This window comes from Periophthalmus magnuspinnatus, chromosome 24, assembly GCF_009829125.3.
Source record: "Periophthalmus magnuspinnatus isolate fPerMag1 chromosome 24, fPerMag1.2.pri, whole genome shotgun sequence".
NCBI lineage: Eukaryota > Metazoa > Chordata > Actinopteri > Gobiiformes > Gobiidae > Periophthalmus > Periophthalmus magnuspinnatus.
In genome coordinates this window covers 23760484-23779918 of record NC_047149.1, presented here as the reverse complement: position 1 = coordinate 23779918, position 19435 = coordinate 23760484, and the positions used below count along the sequence as shown (strand labels likewise).

At 40.2% G+C, this 19435-nt stretch overlaps 1 protein-coding gene across 1 annotated transcript in view; it reads left to right on the top strand.

Annotated features, from left to right (window-relative positions):
- The window catches only part of LOC117392565 (kelch-like protein 29), a 566396-nt gene that overhangs the window by 247264 nt on the left and 299697 nt on the right, over window positions 1–19435 (top strand). The window contains exon 4 of the mRNA XM_055232188.1: window positions 3540–4043. Within this exon, the coding sequence (XP_055088163.1) occupies window positions 3540–4043 (504 nt within the window). The remainder of the gene's footprint in view (window positions 1–3539; window positions 4044–19435) is intronic.

Here is a 19435-nt window from a genome sequence, read left to right as displayed (position 1 = left end):
CCTTTTCTCTTGTGTTCTGTCTCTTTCTCCTTCACATTTTAGTCTTCTCTCTATTCTTTCTGTCTCTCAGTCCTCTCTCTCTTATTCTCTCATCTAATTGGTGACTCCTCTCTTTCTCTCTCCCTGTCCTCCACCTCTCTCTTGCTCTCTCTCTCTCTCTCGCCTGGTCCCCCATCTCTCTCTTCTCGTCCTCCACCTTTATCTCTCTCTCTCATTTTCTCCCTCCCTTTTTTCTCTCTTCTCTCACTCCCTCACTCTCTCTTCTTGTCCCCATCTCTTTCTCTCTCTCTCTCTCCTTGTCCCCCGCCTCTCTCGCTGTTCTCATCCCCCACCTTTCTCTCACTCTCTCTAATTTTCTCCCTCTGTCTCTTTCTCTCTCTCTTTCTCTCTCTCTCTCTCTTCTTGTCCCCCACCTCTCTCTCTAATTTTCTCCCTCCCTTTCTCTCTCTCCTCTCTCTCTCTCTCCTTGTCCCCCACCTCTCTCGCTGTTCTCATTCCCCACCTTACTCTCACTCTCTCATTTTCTTCCTCCCTTCCTTTCTTTCTTTCTTTCTTTCTTTCTTTCTCCTTTCCTCTCTCTTCTTGTTCCCCACCTCTCTGTCTCATTTTCTGTTAAAATGAAAAGCTACACTATGTAACTTTCCTGGTGGCGAGTCCGTCCCCTGCTTGTCACCATGGAAATGTCATTGCTTTTCCTGGAATGTTCCACAGTTCCGCATTAAACTTATTTATCCTGGTTTTATCCAATCACAAGTGTTTCTATTGCTCAGAAATACACTGTAAAACATATATTGCCATGAGTTGGGTTGCCTCTCCGCAGATCTGACCTGTCTCCTTGGCGATAGATACTTTTAATGCTGTACTGTGGACAATTCTAGGCACGGCTGTAACATCTCCATGGCGACGAGAAGGTTGCAGACTACCAGACTTTAGAAATACACGCCACGAAATTGAAACTTGATTCAAAAAATGGATTTCAAGAGTTGTTTCCCAAGATTTAAAGATGCAAGGTGTAACTTTTTTTGCAGGAGAGTCCATCACCTGCTTGTCACCATGGAATTATTATTGCTTTAACTGGAATTTTCCGCAGTATGGCATTAAATTAGGTCTATCTTGGTGTTTCTATTGCTCAGAAATGTACAATCAGACTTTATTTTCATTTGCGGTTTAGAAATACACTGCACGAAATTGAAACTTGACTCAAAAAACAAGTGATTTTTCTTTTTTTTCTTTTTTTTTTTTTTAAAACATTTTAGGAATCTTGTTTGACATCCCGTATGTGTCAAGAGAGCTGCATCATTTATAAAGTTTAGTGAATTTGGGTGAGATCAAAGGCAGAACGGTCTCGTACAAAAACTGTTTTAACGAAACACGAAGGGCTCTCGTGTAACGTAATGTGTGATGTGGAGACGGAGAGTGTGATGGGCCCCTCAGAACCAATCTACTCAAACATCAAGAACATTCATGTGAGCGAATTTGACGACGAAACATGAGGCGGAGGAAGCAAAGGAAGTGGAGGAAGCGGAGGAGAGGAAGACTAAAACGGACATTTCAGATGGTGTTAAAGGTCCTATATTACGCAAATTTGACTCTTGTGAGCTTTAAGGCGTGTTCTAATGCTGCTACCTCCTCAAAAACACACCTGGAGTTGTGTTTTGTTTCATTCACACATGTTTGAGTCTGTCTGAAACAGCTCGAAATGCTCTGTTCCACCTTGTGATGTCACGAAGTGGTATTTTTTTCAAGTTAACCCTTACGTTTTACCATTTGTTCCATAGAGATTGGCAATTCCAGGGCTGAAATTCAAATCCAAATGATTCTACTGAAGGTGTGTGGAGTTTAAAAACACAGTGGAGCACTTCCTGTATCACCACATGATGACATCACAAGGTGGAACAGAGTGTTTTCAGTTTGAGGGAAGAACTCAGTCTAAATATGCAGGGTTTTTGTGTTAAACGTGTGAATGAAACAAAACATAGATTAAAAAATTGTACATAATATGGGCCCTTTTAAAGAAAATGTATGTGATCCTCTGTCTATAAAACATGCCAGATGCCCTCCCTAACCCAATTATGTCCATTTTGTTAACTTGAAAGTGGCTGGTGATGTAAAAAGAAAGGTAAAAAATATCACAATCGCCTGGAAAACATCGTGTGTTTCTGCCAAATCAATAAGTGAAGCACTAAAGTGTGTTAATCTGAGGCAAGAAAAAATCAATTTCGGTCAAACTGATGTGTGACCAATCAGCTCCTCCGTTTCACGTGCATCACTGAAGCCAAAAGAATAATCTGCCAACTAAACTAAACAGCCACTCCATAAAAGAATGTACCAACGCCGACGTAAGAGCCGCTCAGGACCCCAGTCTGCCGTTCATCTCCAACTCAAAGACGCTAACCACTCCGTTGAAGAGAGTGACATTCAGATCTGAGCCAGAGAAAAGAAATGGTTTGAGAGAAACGTTAAAGAACACGCCCTGAGACATAATTCATCCCAGATTTATAACTTCACCCTTAGACCCAAAGCAAACAAATGAAACAAAGAGAACAGTAGAGCGAGACGAGATGCCGATAGGTGTGAAAGCTCCGTTAAAAGTGAATGACTGTGCTAAGTATGTCTCAGGCACGGTGCACACTTAGCGTAGCTCAATTGTCCTAGCTTACATACAGAAACTTTTTGCTGCTTTTCACCATGGAAATGTTATTGCTTTGCCTGGAATGTTCCGCAGTATGGCATTAAATTAGGTCTGTCTTGGTTTTATTCCGTCACACGTGCTTCTGTCGCTCAGAAATGTGCGACCCCATCACGCACCGTACACGCTACAAAATCATACTCCACAACCTGGCCCCTCCGTACCCGCCTGACCTAACTCACATCTCCACACCCGCCCGCTCCCTCCGCTCCTCCTCGTCCCTGCGCCTCACTGTCCCTCCTGCCCGTCTCGTCACGATGGGACGGGACTCTGGAACTCCCAGCCCCCATGACCTCCGCAAATACACACTCACTCTCACACTTCAAATCTAAACTCAAAACTCATCTGTTTGCTTTAATCTATATTTGTTTTTTAGTTTTTTATGTATTTTTAATCATTTTACACCGTTTCATTTTGGTGTCTTGATGTACGGCGACCTTGAGAAATTATTATTATTATTGTTATTAACCAGACCTTGTTTTATTTTGCAGCTTAGACGATAAACGCTCCACGATATTGAAAATTGATTCAAAAAACAAGTGATTTTTTTGGATGTCAGTGTGTAGTTCGCTCCCGACTTCAGATAGATATGAGTAATCTGACCAAACCTGAAGAAGCAGCCAAACATCTTCAACTCCTACAACTTTTCATCCAGCTGACAGTTTTAACTTTTGGCTTTTACTTTTGATCAAACCTGGACGCCTGAGGGATTACACAAACGTACATCACTGAAATAAACAAATCTCATTGGACGATCACGTTTGGTTTTGGCGGGAGGTGCTACAAAATAAATCTAGACCTCGCGCGGCGTTCGTACCTTCGCTTTAACGTCTATCCTTTCTCTTCTCAGGTCCAACATGGGCAGCGCCGGTTGCCGCCGTGAGCCAGCCGAGCCTCCTCCCCCACACCTACACGCTACCGCAACCGCCCTCCTTCAACCACAGCGTCACGGCGCAGTCACCCATCATCGGCGTCACCCCGTCCATCCAGGCACCCATGCACCCGCAGCACCCGCTTATGACCGCCCACTTCCAGTCGACGCAGCAGCCCCCCTCGATGGTCCTCAACCTGCCGACGCAACCGCCCTACCAGCCTCCCGCCGTTACGCCGTCCCCGCTGCACGCCAACCACGTGGTCCATCCCAACCATCACCTCGGCAACGGGCACCTCGGCAACGGGCACCTAGCGCACCCGCACCCAGGCCACGCCCCTCTGCTCCACCCGCCCTCAGCCTTGCCGCTAACCAACGGACAGGCGCAGTTGGCGGAGACTCAGGATGGCGCGAACGGTTTGCAAATGCTTCGTACGGTTGGGATGGGGAAGTATGAATTCAGCGATCCAGGACATCCCAAAGGTAAGGCCGCGCTGCTGGTCGATCGTATAAGTTCTCCACCTTCTCTACACCTGTCAGTGCTGAGGTTTAGAGGGCGCTAGCTAAAATCGTGTTTCTAAGAAGGCTAGCTAGCATCGTGGTTGTCATGGGTGACGGAGAGCTGCTGCGGTTTGGGTTTTCAGTTGAGTTTGAGTTTTGAGTTGTGCGTTTTGATGGTGGTTGCAAGACTTGTTTCCCAAGATTTAAAGGTGTACTGCGTCATTTTTTAGTCTGTCACCTGCTTGTCAACATGGAATTCTTATAGCTTTGCCTGGAATGTCCCGCAGTATGGCGTTAAATTAGGTCCATCTTGGTTTTAACTGCTCAGAAATACGTTGTAAAACATGCATTGCGATGAGTCGGGTTGTCTCTCTCCACAGATCTGACCTGTAGTGCTTGTTTCCTTGGCGATACACACTTTTAATGCTATACTGTGGAGAGTTCTTGGCGAAGCTATAACATCTCCTTGGAGACGAGAAGGTTGCAGTTGACTTGTTTCCCAAGATTTAAAGGTGCGTCGCTTGTCACTATGGAATTCTTATTGCTTTGCCTGGAATGTTCCGCAGTATGGCATTGATTTAAGGTCTTTCCACTGATCTGACCTGTAAATTGGACAGGTGGTGTTACCTGATTGTTTCCGTTGAAATAGATACGTTTAATGCTATACTGTGGAACATTCTACAAAGGTAAAGGAGCGCTACTTGAGTTTTGTGTTTTCTATTGTGGAGTTGAAGTTTCGCGTTTCGATGGTGATCTAGGACTTGATTTTGAGTCGTTTCCCTAGATTTAAAGATGATCCGCGTAACTTTTTTTTGGCGCAGAGTCCGCCATCAGCTTGTCGCCATGGAATTGTTATTGCTTTGTCTGGAATGTTCCGCAGTATGGCATTAAAGTCGGTCTATCTTGCGTTTATTCAAAAGTGTTTCTACTTCTCAGCGATACCTTGAAAGGCACGTACGCATTACTTTGAGGTCTCCACAGATCTGACCTGTAAATTGGCCCAATGGCGTTACCCGATCGTCTCCATTGACATAAGTTTAATGCTATACTCTGGGACATTCTAGACAAAGGTGAAGAAGAGATACTAAGGTTTGGTTTGTCAGTTGTTGAGTTGAAGTTTTGAGTAATGCGTTTTGTCGGTGGATCTAGGAGTTGATTTCAAGAGTTCTTTCCCACGATTTAAAGATGCACTGCGTAACTTTACTGGTGGTGTTTTGCCTGGTATGTTCCACAGCATGGCATTAAACTCGTTCTATGTTGGTTTTATTCACTTACAACTGTTTCTATAGCTCAAAAACCCGTGGAACTTTCTAGACAAAGCAGCCACGTTCTTGTGTCCATGAAGATGTTATGGTTTTGCCTGGAATGTTCCACTGTATGGCATTAAATAAACTCCAGCCTTTTCTGCTCCGATACCAGTGACGGCGTCGGTACGGCTTTAAGCATCTGCCGATTATTGACCGATACCAGAGAAATCGTTAATATTTTCAAAATCATCCGAATTAGTTTAACTTACTCATCATTTAACGACATTTTGGACCAACGTTGACCAGTAAATAATCTTTTTACGCCAGTTTTTAGACCAAAATTGGATATCGAGTGAATCTATATCTTGACACCGATATCTCATTCATCAAAACTGCCAATATCGGCACCGATCTCCAATACCAGTATCGTATCGGTGCACCTTTTAAATTAGCCAGTTCTGCAAAGATCAGCGTTACCTTGAAAAAAACCCATTAATTCCTACCGTTCTTGAGCTTGCCCCTCCACAAATCTGGCCTGTGACCTGTAGCTTGTCATCTGGCGGTGTCGTGTGCCTGTTTCCATGGTGATAGGTTGGTTTTACGCCATACCGTGGAACATTCCAAGCAGTAACATCTTGAAGTGTTGAACTGGAAGTATCACTGACTGTACTTTGTCTTCATAAGTGGACGTGGTTATGGATAATATTGAACACAGCTGTTTTGTAGTTGAGTCTTTGAAAACTGAGGTGAGGTGACTACATAGACCATGATCCTTTGCTCCGTTCCTTTGCTGTGAACATATATACATTACTGTTATTGAACCAGTCAGTATTCAGGCTTCTTTGAAAATTGATTAGAGGAATAATAGCTCTGAAGACCTTTCACGGCGTTCTCTCTCTGGGGGAAAAATGGCTCCAAGGGCAGGACAAGAAGATAAGTCGAGGAAGTTACAGAGGAAGTGTGAACAACTATTAACTTTTTTATTTGGAAAACAAAGTATGTATTCTAAAATAACTTAAAGAGGAGGTATTTTACTTCTTTGGGGTATTAAAGAGGGGGTATTTTACTCCTATGGGGTATTAAAGAGGAAGTATTTTACTTCTTTGGGTATTAAAGTGGAGGTATTTTACTTCTTTGGGGTATTAAGGAGGAGGTATTTTACTTTGGGGTATTAAAGGGGGTATTCTACTTCTATGGGGTATTAAAGAGGAGGTATTTTACTTCTTTGGGGTATTAAAGGGGGTATTCTACTTCTATGGGGTATTAAAGAGGAGGTATTTTACTTCTTTGGGGTATTAAAGAGAATATTTTACTTCTATGGGGTATTAAAGAGGAGGTATTTTACTACTTTGGGGTATTAAAGGGGGTATTCTACTTCTATGGGGTATTAAAGAGGAGGTATTTTACTTCTTTGGGGTATTAAAGGGGGTATTCTACTTCTATGGGGTATTAAAGAGGAGGTATTTTACTTCTTTGGGGTATTAAAGAGAATATTTTACTTCTATGGGGTATTAAAGAGGAGGTATTTTACTTCTTTGGGGTATTAAAGGGGGTATTCTACTTCTATGGGGTATTAAAGGGGGTATTTTACTTCTTTGGGGTATTAAAGGGGGTATTTTACTTCTTTGGGGTATTAAAGAGGAGGTATTTAACTTCTGTTGGGTATTAAAGAGGGGGTATTTTACTTTGGGGTATTAAAGAGGAGGTATTTTACTTCTTTGGGGTATTAAAGAGGAGTATTTTACTTCTATGGGGTATTAAAGAGGGGGTATTTTACTTCTATGGGGTATTAAAGAGGAGGTATTTTACTTCTTTGGGGTATTAACTGTAACACATAACATATTTAGATCACCATGTTTCTTTTTATTATTTTGAAAATGCGAAAACAGCATATCTCACTTTCATTTTTGATGCTCCCAGTCCCCCCCTTGCTCTCTGCGCTAAGCCACTCCCCCTTTAGAGCGCTAGCACAACACAATCCGCTGCATCACGTTAATGAAACCACTTCACATCACATCAGGTTTGTGAAGTCGTAGTGTACAGTTTTGTGTCATGTTTTTGTATATTTATGGAGAATTGTCGTGTAGGAGCGCGGGTGATGTCGGCTTGTGGGCGGAGCCTCGTACAGAATCTTATAGCTAAACGTAAGGAGGGTTCGAATAGGGACTTGGAGAGATCGCTAGATTACTCAAACATGCAAGGATGACAGTGAAAATCTCTTCAGGCAGGTTTTTGATCGTGGGACAATGTAGAAAGCTCCAAAAAGTCTAAATCAAATCGTAAAACCGGCAATTTTTTTGAAGTACCATAATTTTCTCCACAAACAACAGAATATTTTATGTCTTATTCTGCGTAAAAATGTGTAACCCTGTAGTTTAGATCTCTACAAACATGTTCTGAAATGAGACTCTTGTTTTAGTTTGTCGGTTCATATTTCAGTCTTTTTGTCAAATCTTCTGGACGTGTTTAATATGTGAACTTTAAACTGAATCTTATAATTAAAACTCAAATTACAAATCTAATCATAATAAAAAAAAACTAAAACCAAAACGCAGTTAGGTATTTTTCCCAATCGGTTCCAAATGTTATGTGCTGTTACCTCCTCAAAAACATCCCTGGAGTTGTGTTTTGTTTCATTCACATGTTTCTCTACATTTCCAAAGCTCAAAATGCTCCGTTCCACCTTGTGATGTCATGAAGTGGAACAACTCAACATCTACCTTTTTACCTTTAGTTCAGTAGAGATTGGCAATTCCAGGTCGGAAATGATCTAAATGATTCTAGTGAAGGTGTACGGAGTTTAAAAACACAGTGGAGCACTTCTTGTTTTACCACATGATGACATCACAAGGTGGAACAGAGCGTTTTCAGTTTGAGAGGTTTGTGTGTTAAAACATGTGTGAGTGAAACAAAACACAACTCCAGGTCTGTTTGCGACGAGGAAACAACTTTATAACAAAATAAATCAGAAAACGGTGTAATATGGGCCCTTTAAACCCAGTTCCGGGTCAGATCCGTGGAGAGCCGAGCCCACTCACAGTATGAATGCCTGATTTTACAAGTATTTTTGAGCAATGAAACACCCAGAATTCAATAAATGCAGCATAGATAAGTTTAGTGAAAGGATAAAAGGACCGTACTGTGAACAAAAGCAGGGAGCATCAGAGCACTTCCTGTTTTACCACATGATGACATCACAAGGTGGAACAGAGCGTTTTCAGTTTGAGAGAAGAACTCAGCTTAAATACGCAGAATTTACGCGTTAAACATGTGAAACTCCAGGTCTGTTTGCGACGAGGAAAGATAACAGATAAAAAAATAAATAAAATAAAATAGCGTACCACGTGCTCTTTAAATCCCGGGAATTCTGCACCTCTTTCTTTCCTTTTTCTCGTCGGCGCAGCATCTGAGCGCCGGGTGGGTAAAGTCATAAACAAAGCCACAAACACCACGGCTGGAGCACGTAGTTAAAATACTGTTGCAATGCGAGCCCGTTTACTGGGAAGCCGAGGCGAGGTCAAGGCGAGCGCGAGGGGCAGATGGAACACAGAGGGAACGTGGAGGGACAACTGCGCGTAACGGTCAGCTATGCCGCGTATGGACGCCGTGTTCTGATCTGTATCTCCACACCGCCACCTGTCGCAATTATGCTCCTAGTTGCCAATGTAAACAAATGTAAACACCGAAACGATCCCTAAATTATCGGGATGAAGTTTCAATCGCTGACCGTAGACATGGACTGATACTGTATGTCGGGTCGATATTTGGACTTTTTAGCGGATCTGATATCGGTCTTAAATCTCCAGGAAATAGGCGATATTTTGTTTTGGTTGATTTGCTGCCTAATAAATATGAAACAAAGCTTTATTTTAATACTTTAGTGTATCTGATATCGGTCTTAAATCTCCAGGAAATGGGTGATTTTTTTTTTTTGTTAATCTACAGCTCAAAAAATATGCACAAAGCTTTATGTTAACACTTTAACATATCGGATATCGGTCTTAAATCTCTAGGAAATAGGCGATATTTTGTTTTGGTTGATTTGCTGCCTAATAAATATGAAACAAAGCTTTATTTTATTACTTTAACGTATCGGATATCGGTCTTAAATCTCCAGGAAATGGGCGATATTTTGTTTTAGGTTGATTTTCTGCCTAAACACTGAAAGCTTTATTTTACTTTGTAATATTGTGTTTTTCCTTCAGACCGAGACGTGGTATTGTCAAAGATATCAGCTGCTGTCTGTTGTTATATTAAAAATTGGAAAATAAAAATAAAAAAATTTTAAAATTCAAAAAATTACAAAAAAAGAGAAAAGTTTATATTTCCTCCATGATTTTCCAAAAGTGAATTTGACCCAGATAATGGGCCAAAGAAACAAAGGGAACATTTTGTACATTTTGAGTAATAAGATCAGTTTAAGATCAGTTTGAAATCAGTTTAAGTTTAAGATCAGTTCAAAATCAGTTTAAGATCAATTTAAGCTTAGTCAACCAAAAATGTGTAAGCCATAAGTTTAAAAAAAGAAAAAAAAGGGAGAGAGTGTGCAGGTGTTTCCTTTATTTTACAAGAACAATTGTGCCAAGAAAAAAATCAAAACATCCATAATTACATACATATACATTTAAATGGGTATATGTTTCCCTAAGCTTGAACTGATCTGCAAAAACAATTATACATGAGCAAAATCAGTGTGTGTTTTTTTTTATTTTAAGTATGAATATTTTATAGAATGAGAATCTGTACTACTTTCTAACGCCAGTCAGTCTCAGTTTCGTTATTTTTTGCGTCAATCCACCATTTCTCCTCCCTCTTGCTTTTTCTCACCTTTTCCAAACTTGAAAAGCCACTAGCGCCTTTAGTCTCTCCGTTGTTGTTTTTCCTTGTTGTTTTGAGCTCTCCAGGTTGCCGTAGCCCCTTGTCTCTGAACAGCGGGCGTCGTTTCTCTTGCCTTTCCATCTCCGTCCAATCTTTTGAAGCCTTCGCGGTCTTTCGCAGGAACCTCACAGTTAAACCGTGAACTCCTCTTTTGGTTTTAACCTTGGAGTTTATGGTTTGAAACAGATGTTGGTAATTCCCAGGCCAATTTTCCCATTTAATGAAGCCTTTAAATCCTCTCTGGGTTGTTTTCTTTCCTCCTCACTCATTTGGATCAATAAAAGTTGAGCAAATGAACTTGTAGATTGGCAAAAAGCAATTATTTTCTCTGGCTGTCTGCAATACATTGAAATGAGCACAGGTAGAATTGGAAATAGTTGGTAATTAGAACAGGCTTTGTCAAATAGAGCTTTTTCACTTTCTGCTCAATTGACTGTCCACTCCCATTAAGCATTTGCATGTATAAATGTATTGACCCAGCAAAACGAAACAAGGCTGGTATAATTGGTATTGCACAGTTGCAGATTTGTTGGAGACATATTAAAATTGGCGAATAGAATGTGCTTTTTCTGGTTTTATCGGGCGAAAGTTGCTCAGTTGGTAGAGCGTTCGCCAACTGGTCCAAACGTTGGCGGTTTCGAATTTCGTTGTAAGGTCATAAGCCACTGTTTGACGCTTTGTGCACCTGTTTGTGTTTAAAATGCTCCAAAAGTGAAATAAATTCCCGGATTGATCCTAAAACTCTTTACTGTGTGGTCACATGGTTGAGGACATGCAAATATAAACAAAAAAGGGAATCTACAGGGCGAATGAATGTCAAAAAACGCTTGGTTCCACCTTTTAAAATGCTCCAAAAGTGAATAAATCCATTGATCGATCCCAAATCTCTTTACTGTGTGGTCACATGGTTGAGGACATGCAAATATAAACGAAAAAAGGGAATCAAAAGGGCAACAAAAGGTCAAAAAATGTTAAGTTCTATCTTTTAAAATGACCTAAAAAGTGAAAAAAAATCCACGGATTGATCCCAAATCTCTTTACTGTGTGGTCACATTGTTGAGGACATGCAAATATAAACAAAAACAGGAATCTACAGAGCGACAAAAGGTGAAAAAAAGTTAAGTTCCACCTTTTAAAATGCTCCAAAAGTGAAATAAATCCATGGATCGATCCCAAATCTCTGTACTGTGTGGTCACATGGTTGAGGACATGCAAATATAAACGAAAAAAGGGAATCAAAAGGGCAACAAAAGGTCAAAAAATTTTAAGTTCCATCTTTTTAAATGCCCAAAAAGTGAAATAAATCTACAGGGCAACGGAAGGTCATGAAACGTTAAGTTACATCTTTTAAAATGCTCTAAAAAGTGAAAAAAATCCACGGATTGATCCTAAAACTCTTTACTGTGTGGTCATATTGTTGAGGACATGCAAATATAAACAAATAAAGGGAATCTACAGGCAACAAAAGGTAAAAAAAAACGTTAATTTCCATCTTTTAAAATGCCCCAAATTTGAAATAAATCCACGGATCGATCCCAAAACTCTTTACGGTGTGGTCACATTGTTGAGGACATATAAATGCAAACAAAAACAGGAATCTACAGGGCAACGGAAGGTCAAAAAACATTTGGTTCTACTCCACTTTCCCATGATGCACCTGCACACGTCTTGAATAAGAAGCCATGGACCCTAAAATAATACAAAACTTGGGTAAAACGTATGATTGACATTAGCAATGATTAATTAAAGGGGAAATGTCAATAAAGCAAATTATTCAGTAAACAAATAATCAGAAAATAATCACATTAACCGTAAAAATGACCAAAAATTACCTTTAAATGAATCTGGAATCAAAACAAAATAGACATAATTATCTCAATAATGAAAATATTATGAAAATTGGTTTTAAGCTCCAGTGCACGATCTTGAAATAAAAAAAACATTTGTAGAGAAGTTTGATCCACTGACCCACAGGTTGACGGTGCAATTCCTGCTCCACAAACGAATGCTGCTGTTGTGTCGTTGGGCAAGACACTTAATCCACCTCGCCTCAAGGGTTTACGTACACTGGTTTATGAATGTGTGAGGAGTTCATTGATGTAAAACGCTTTGAGGCTGGTGATGGACAAAAGACAAAAGTACTTTAATTTTAATTAACTTTAACTTTAGATTTAGAATGGAGGTTATATAGTTAAGAATCTGCTATTTTGAGATACAAACTGAAATACTTCGAGAACCTGGTTTTAAGTCTGGGCACTAGTTTCATTCCATTGCGAGATAGGGCTGTTGTGCGACGATACTATGCTATCAACTACAGGTACCTTCAGTTACGTTTTGCTGCAGCTTTTTAGTAATTACATTCTTTTTTCTTATTTATACAACTTATACTTGTTAAAAATCTCTGTTTCCACTATTAAATAAAAACAAACCATCTCAAATTTGACTGTATTACAACAAAAATGCATAAAAAAAGTCTCCCAAATGTTAGTATTTATCATGACAGGCCTGTTTCAGAAGGTAAGATCTCATTCAGTTTCAGTGCAACGTTCACAAACTTGAGTTCAGTTCACAAAAATCAATTCACCTATTATAAACAAAGCAAATAAATAACCGGAAACGCAATTGAAAATAATTACGATAAGGTACAAAAGCTTTCAAATGTTCATGTTAATCGTTTGTCACCAAAAACGTCAAAAAAGACCCCATTAAAACGACTAAAATCCTACGACTTCTGCCCCGCTTCTGTCTCTTCTGCTGTTTTGGCGTCGTCTGAACATCTCCTCTCTCGTCGTACACAGAGTTCTGCTGGTAAAGCGTTTGCGTCGCAGAAGGTCGAATATTAAATGAAGAGCGTGAACGGCGTGCCTTCTGGAGCGTATGATTCCTGCCTGACTTTAAATAGGCGTTAGCGCGCGACATTGGCTAATAGCACAAGGACAGGGGGAGTCTATTCAAACATGGAGCAGGGCCACTTTAGCATGGCCTGCCTTCTGCTAGCACAACAGCACTTTATTTATTTATTATGGTATTATTTATGTTATTGGAGTGGCCCTTGAGACGTGACATCTCGTTTTCAGGAGGTAGGGGCCAAAAAAACCCCATAAATAATGCACAATACAATCTCCAGAATTCAAAACTTTTATAAAACTACATTTTTACATATTTAAAATTAATCAATTATTATAAAGTCAGTTTTAAACATGATTAAAATCAAGCTGGGACTGGTTTTGGAGCAAGGAAAGGTCTGTGCTAGAGGTATAAATACGTTTTGTCAGCTGATTTGGTAAATGGTAAAAGGTAGCATTTTTATATAGCGCTTTTTCTGCTCAACTGATGTTTTTCTGTCGAGAGCGGGATTTGAACCGCCAACCTTCTGATTAGTGGACGAAAGCTTTACTAACTTAGCTACTGTATGTATTTATCAAACCGTTTGAGCTTACTTGAGGAAGATCGTTGATAAAAATTGAAAATAAAAGTGGCCCTAGAGTGGAGCCTTGTGGCACCCCTTTGTCCATTATATCTGTCTGTCTGAGCAGCATCTGAAACAACTTATTGGCATGTAATCGTTTTAAAGTGTTATATAAATGGACTTTTATTGAGCCGTGTGTCTCTCTGTTTGTGTTGACGTGACAAAATGGTGGATGTTCATTTGCAGCTGTAGTTTCAATGTTTAATGCTAACTGTTTTAATGCTAACTGTCTGAATGCTAGCAGTCGGTCTCTATCACAGACTGGAGTTTTCGCTCTCTCAGGGAACAGGCCTGATGTGACAAGCCCCCTCTCCTTCCCTCCTCTTTTTTCCCCTCCTCTCTCCTCCCCTCCCCTCTTCTATTCTCTTCTCTTCTCTCCTCTCCTCCCCTTTTCTCTCTACCCCTTTTCTGTCCTCCCTTTTTTCTCCTCTCCAATCCGCTGCTCCCCTTTTCTCTCCTCTCCCCTCTCCTCTCTTCCTCTCTCCCCTCTCCTCTGCTTCCCTCCCCTATCCTCTCCTACTCTCTCTCTCCTCCCCTCTCCTCCCTTCTCTTCCCCTCCCCTCCTCTCTTCTCTCTCCTCCCTCCTCTCCTCTCTTCTACTCTCCCCTCTTATCTCCTCCTCTCCTCTCCTCCCCTCTCCTCCGCTCCCCTCCCATCTCCTCTCCTCCTCTCTTCTCCTCCGCTCTTCTCTCTATTCTCCTTGTCTCCCCTCTCTCCTCCCCTCTCTTCTTCTCTCCTCCTCTTCTCCCTTCTCTTCTCTTCCCCTCTCCTCCTCTTCTCCCTTCTCTTCTCTTCCCCTCCCCTCGTCTCTTCTCTCTCCTCCCCTCCCCTCTCCTCTCCTCCTCTCCTGTCCTCTCCTCTCCTTCCCTCTCCTCCGCTCCCCTCCCATCTCCTCTCCTCCTCTCTTCTCCTACGCTCTTCTTTCCATTCTCCTTGTCCCCCCTCTCTCCTCCCCTCTCCTCCTCTTCTCCCTTCTCTTCGCTTCCCCTCCCCTCCTCTCTTCTCTCTCCTCCCCTCCCCTCTCCTCTGCTTTACTCTCCTCCTCTCCTGTCCTCTCATCCCCTCTCCTCTCCTCCTCCTCTCCCTCTCCGCTGCAGCCATTTTCATCATTTCTTCATTTGTCTGTAATTAAATGTTGACAGTTGAAACAGGCTGAGACGTTCTCTCTCTTTCTCTCTCTGTCTCTCTCTTTGCACTTTTCACACGAGCACAAAAGGTCATGTTGTGCATTATTACCGCCGCTGGTTCATTCCACTTAATGTTTGGAGAAAGTCTTGAGTTTTCAGACCTGATTTCAGTCCGTCTGCTCATATGGATCGTGTTTTATTTACCTTTTCACTGTAAAGAGGCGGGGTCAACGGCAAAGATCCAGTCCTGCACTTTTGAACCGAAAGTCAATGAACCTCTTTAAATTATTAAGTTGTTTTAGATCAATACAGAAGTGGCTTTAAATCTGTCCATCTTGCGTTAAAAAAAGTGTTTCTGTTGCTCTAAAATAAATAGAAAAGGTGAACTTGGACTAGTGCTGTCTCCATGTAAACATCTGACCATTTACTACACTGTGGAACATTCCCGGCAAAGCAATATCATCGCCATGGAAACGCACAGGTGGCACACACTCCAACTAGAAATGTTACATAACGAAAACCTAAAATACCCCAAATAAAGCAGTTTTGGGGTTTTTTTGCTACATAATATTGGACTTTTAAAGCTACAGTATGTAACTTTCTGGAGGTGGCGCATCACTCCTGGCACGACTCCATGGAAATAGAAAGTTAAAACCATACCTCGGAACATTCTCCATGGAGAAATTAGTGTTTTATGCCGTACTGTGGAAGATTATAGTTGGTTTTCTGATTATTGAATGCGATGATGTCATTTTACCAGAGGGGGCGCCAGAGCCAGACTTTTCTATGGATTACATTGAACTTTCTGTTGAAATATCCAAAAGGTAAACGCACAAATGTTGAATCTGATCATTTATATTCATGACTAAACCCAAGAACTCGCTGTATTACCACAAATATCTAGATATACAGTGGTCCCTCATTTATCACGAGGGTTACGTCCTAAAAATAACCCGCAATAGTCGAAATCCGCGAAGTATCAGCTTTAGTTTTTACAATTATTCTATATGTTTTTGTCTGTAAAACCCCTCACCACACACTTTATACACTTTTCTCACACAGGCGTTAACATTTTCTCACATTTCTCTCTCGTTTAAACTCTCTCAAAGTTCAAACCTTCGTAGGCGTCTTTGTCGGTGCAGAACGTTTCATGAGGTCTGATCTGTACAGAGCCTGGCATAGGACATTTGCAAAACATAATATTAATGCGTGGCCACGAGATAATATCACGTTCTCACACAATACTAACTTGAGAAAATGACTTAATTATCTTGAGGGAACGAAATTATTTTTATTTTGGAAGGTAAATGTCTTATGCACTGATGAAAATATATGTATAAAATTATTATGTTCCCTCAAGATAATATCTCATTCCCTCAAGATAATATCTTGTTCCCTCAAGTAAATTATCTCGTTCCCTCAAGATATTATCTCGTCCCCTCAAGATATCTCGTTCCCTCAAGATATTATCTCGTTCCCTCAAGATAATATCTCGTTCCCTTAAGTTAATATCTCGTTCCCTCAAGATATCTCGTTCCCTCAAGATATTATCTCGTTCCCTCAAGATAATATCTCGTTCCCTCAAGATAATATCTCGTTCCCTTAAGTTAATATCTCGTTCCCTCAAGATATCTCGTTCCCTCAAGATATTATCTCGTTCCCTCAAGATAATATCTCGTTCCCTTAAGTTAATATCTCGTTCCCTCAAGATATCTCGTTCCCTCAAGATATTATCTCGTTCCCTCAAGATAATATCTCGTTCCCTCAAGATAATATCTCGTTCCCTCAAGTAAATTATCTCGTTCCCTCAAGTTAATATCTCGTTCCCTCAAGTTAATATCTCGTTCCCTCAAGATAATATCTCGTTCCCTCAAGTTAATATCTCGTTCCCTCAAGTTAATTATCTCGTTCCCTCAAGATATTATCTCGTTCCCTCAAGATATTATCTCGTTCCCTCAAGATATTATCTCGTTCCCTCAAGACAATATCTCGTTCCCTCAAGTTAATATCTTAATATCTATACACTGAAACTGGAAATATCTATTATTTACAGTTTCAGTATGTATGCTAGGTGTACGAAGCATCTTCACTCCTACAACTTTTCATCCAGCTGTGACAGACTTAACTTTGGCTTTTACTATAGTCTACTTCTTGGCAAAAAAGTTACACACTATGGCTTTAAAAAACTATAACACCTTTCCTTCTGAGCGCTCGTAAGTCGACAGCGTTGTGTTGTCTTTTAAAGGTAAACTCCTGTATTTATCCTCCCGTCTCGTCTTAACCTAATCCAGCCGTCCAATGATCCAACACTGAATCCCGGGTGATCCCTCGCACGCCGCTCTCGTGTCACATGTCAGCTTTAAGCCCAACAAAGCGGTGACATAAACCGTACGCCACGTTTGATTCGACCGCTCCTTCTTGAACGCGAGCAATTTGTGTCCTCTCCGCATCGCCGGGCACATCAACCGCCGACAGAAATTGGCCCGTATCAAAGCGTTTCGCCTTGTGTCTCTGTATACTGTATGCTATCGCTACGCTATTGTGTAAGTGGCCGTTAGCAGTTTTTAACCTGGCCGCCCGCTGAGAGACGTCAGTCATGAGGTGCAGTCGGCCTCCGTAAACAGCAGGGGGCGTGTGTCAGCGTGTCTGTTTGAGAATATACGGATAACTGTCTCCACGCTGCCCACTCAGGTCGTTTTAGTGCTGGGCTTTTGTTTTGAACAGCAGTATGGAGCCGTATAAGATCATGAAGAAAAATGGCGGACCACGGATTTCTATAAGCGAAATTCCCAGTCCTTTTTCCCAAAGATTTTTCCCGAAAACTCAATTTTACTGAGAGAGGCTAAGTAGTGGTTAAACTATCACTAGAAAATCCAACAAAAGCTATTTATTTGTTATTCTTGATGCTAAATTGCAGACTTTTCTAATGCAGTTATGTCATCTTCTAGTCCACGTGTGTCAAACTAAAGGCCCAGGGGCCAAATGCGGCCCGCCACATTATTTTATGCGGCCACGAGAAGGTAAATTAAAAGGCATGACTGTCCAAAAAAAACCCCCAAAAAACATTAGGTTGGATACAAGTACAGATATTAGTTAGAAAGTTATTGAAGTAGATTTTTTCATGTGATACTTTTACTTTTAATTAAGTAAAAGTATGTAAGTAGTGTAAATGTTTGAGTGTTTAAGTAGAGTAAAAAGTATAAGTATTTTCACGCACAAAAAAAAAAGAAAAGAAAAAGGCATGACTGTCATTTTAAAATAAGTCTATGCTGCTTTAATGTGTGTATTGACCGTAAGCTAACAAGCGGAACTGAGAAATATTTGCAAATAATGATCCCAAAATGTTCAGGAAGAGGAAAATTGTCGGCGTGGAAGGCATTTTCAACAAAAGTGAAGGTGTCAAGGAGAAAAATCTGTGTTTTTTGTGTTATGAGGCGGGGTCGGTACAATGTACGTCGCCATTTTGACACCAAACAAGCTAAGTATGCAAACGTTAGCCTTCGATGAAAAGCAACAAATCGTCCAATAATTAAAAGTCTGTTTTTGAGTTTTTGCCGCTCAGAAAGACCCACGAGGCTGTGAACCTGTGTTACTCAGTCTGGAGGCGTCACCCGTTTGTTTTTTGTGGAGATGCGCGCGTTTAATGCCATACTGCGGAACATTTCAGGCCAACAAAACAACGTATCCATAGAGACAAGGCGTTGGCAGATGAGCTGACTCCAGATTGTTACGTGTAGTGCTCTGAAATGAGTTCAACTGATACAGAATAACTACAAAAGTGCAGTATTTTTGGAGATAATTCTACTTTTTTGCATGTTTTTTTTGTATCTGTGGCGTAAATTAGTTTAAATTTTTATCGTTTCTCGTTTATATTTACTGCAGCAATGTTTGGAACTTCAAAATTTGTTGTCGGGACTGAAACATGGGACGATGAGACTTGATTAAAGTTGTTACAGATATGAATAATTATAACTTTAACAGAGAATATTATAAATTAGCAGGGCCGTCGACTGAAATTTGGGGGCCCGGGGGCAATACGACTCACATGGGCCCCCTGTAATACTAATTAATAGGAAGATGGTCCAAATCGGGGCCCCCTAACACCGTGGGGCCCCTGACAACAGACCCGTTTGTCCCCACTGTCGACTCCCCAGTGGATAAGTCTTTTTTTTTTTTTTTTGGTGATATAACGGTGATTATTGTCGATCATTTTTATCATGATAAACGATAAAATTAATTAAAAACTAATTGCGACAGGCCTACACTCTATGCCTTTAAAAATAAATAAATAAATAAATAAAATAAATGAATAAATAAATACATGAATTAATGAATAAATAAATAAAAATAAATAAATAAATAAAATAAATGAATAAATAAATAAATAAATAAAATAAATAAATAAATAAAATAAATGAATAAATAAATAAATAAAATAAATGAATAAATAAATAAAATAAATGAATAAATAAATAAATAAATAAAATAAATAAATGAATAAATAAATAAATGAATTAATGAATAAATAAATAAATATAAATAAAATGCCATGTTTGTTTTGGTATAATAAAAATGTTTAGGGCCAGATCTGCAAAAGAAACTGTGAATACTTGGTTCAGAAAAGGGTCTATAAACAAAAAAGTACTGCGAAAT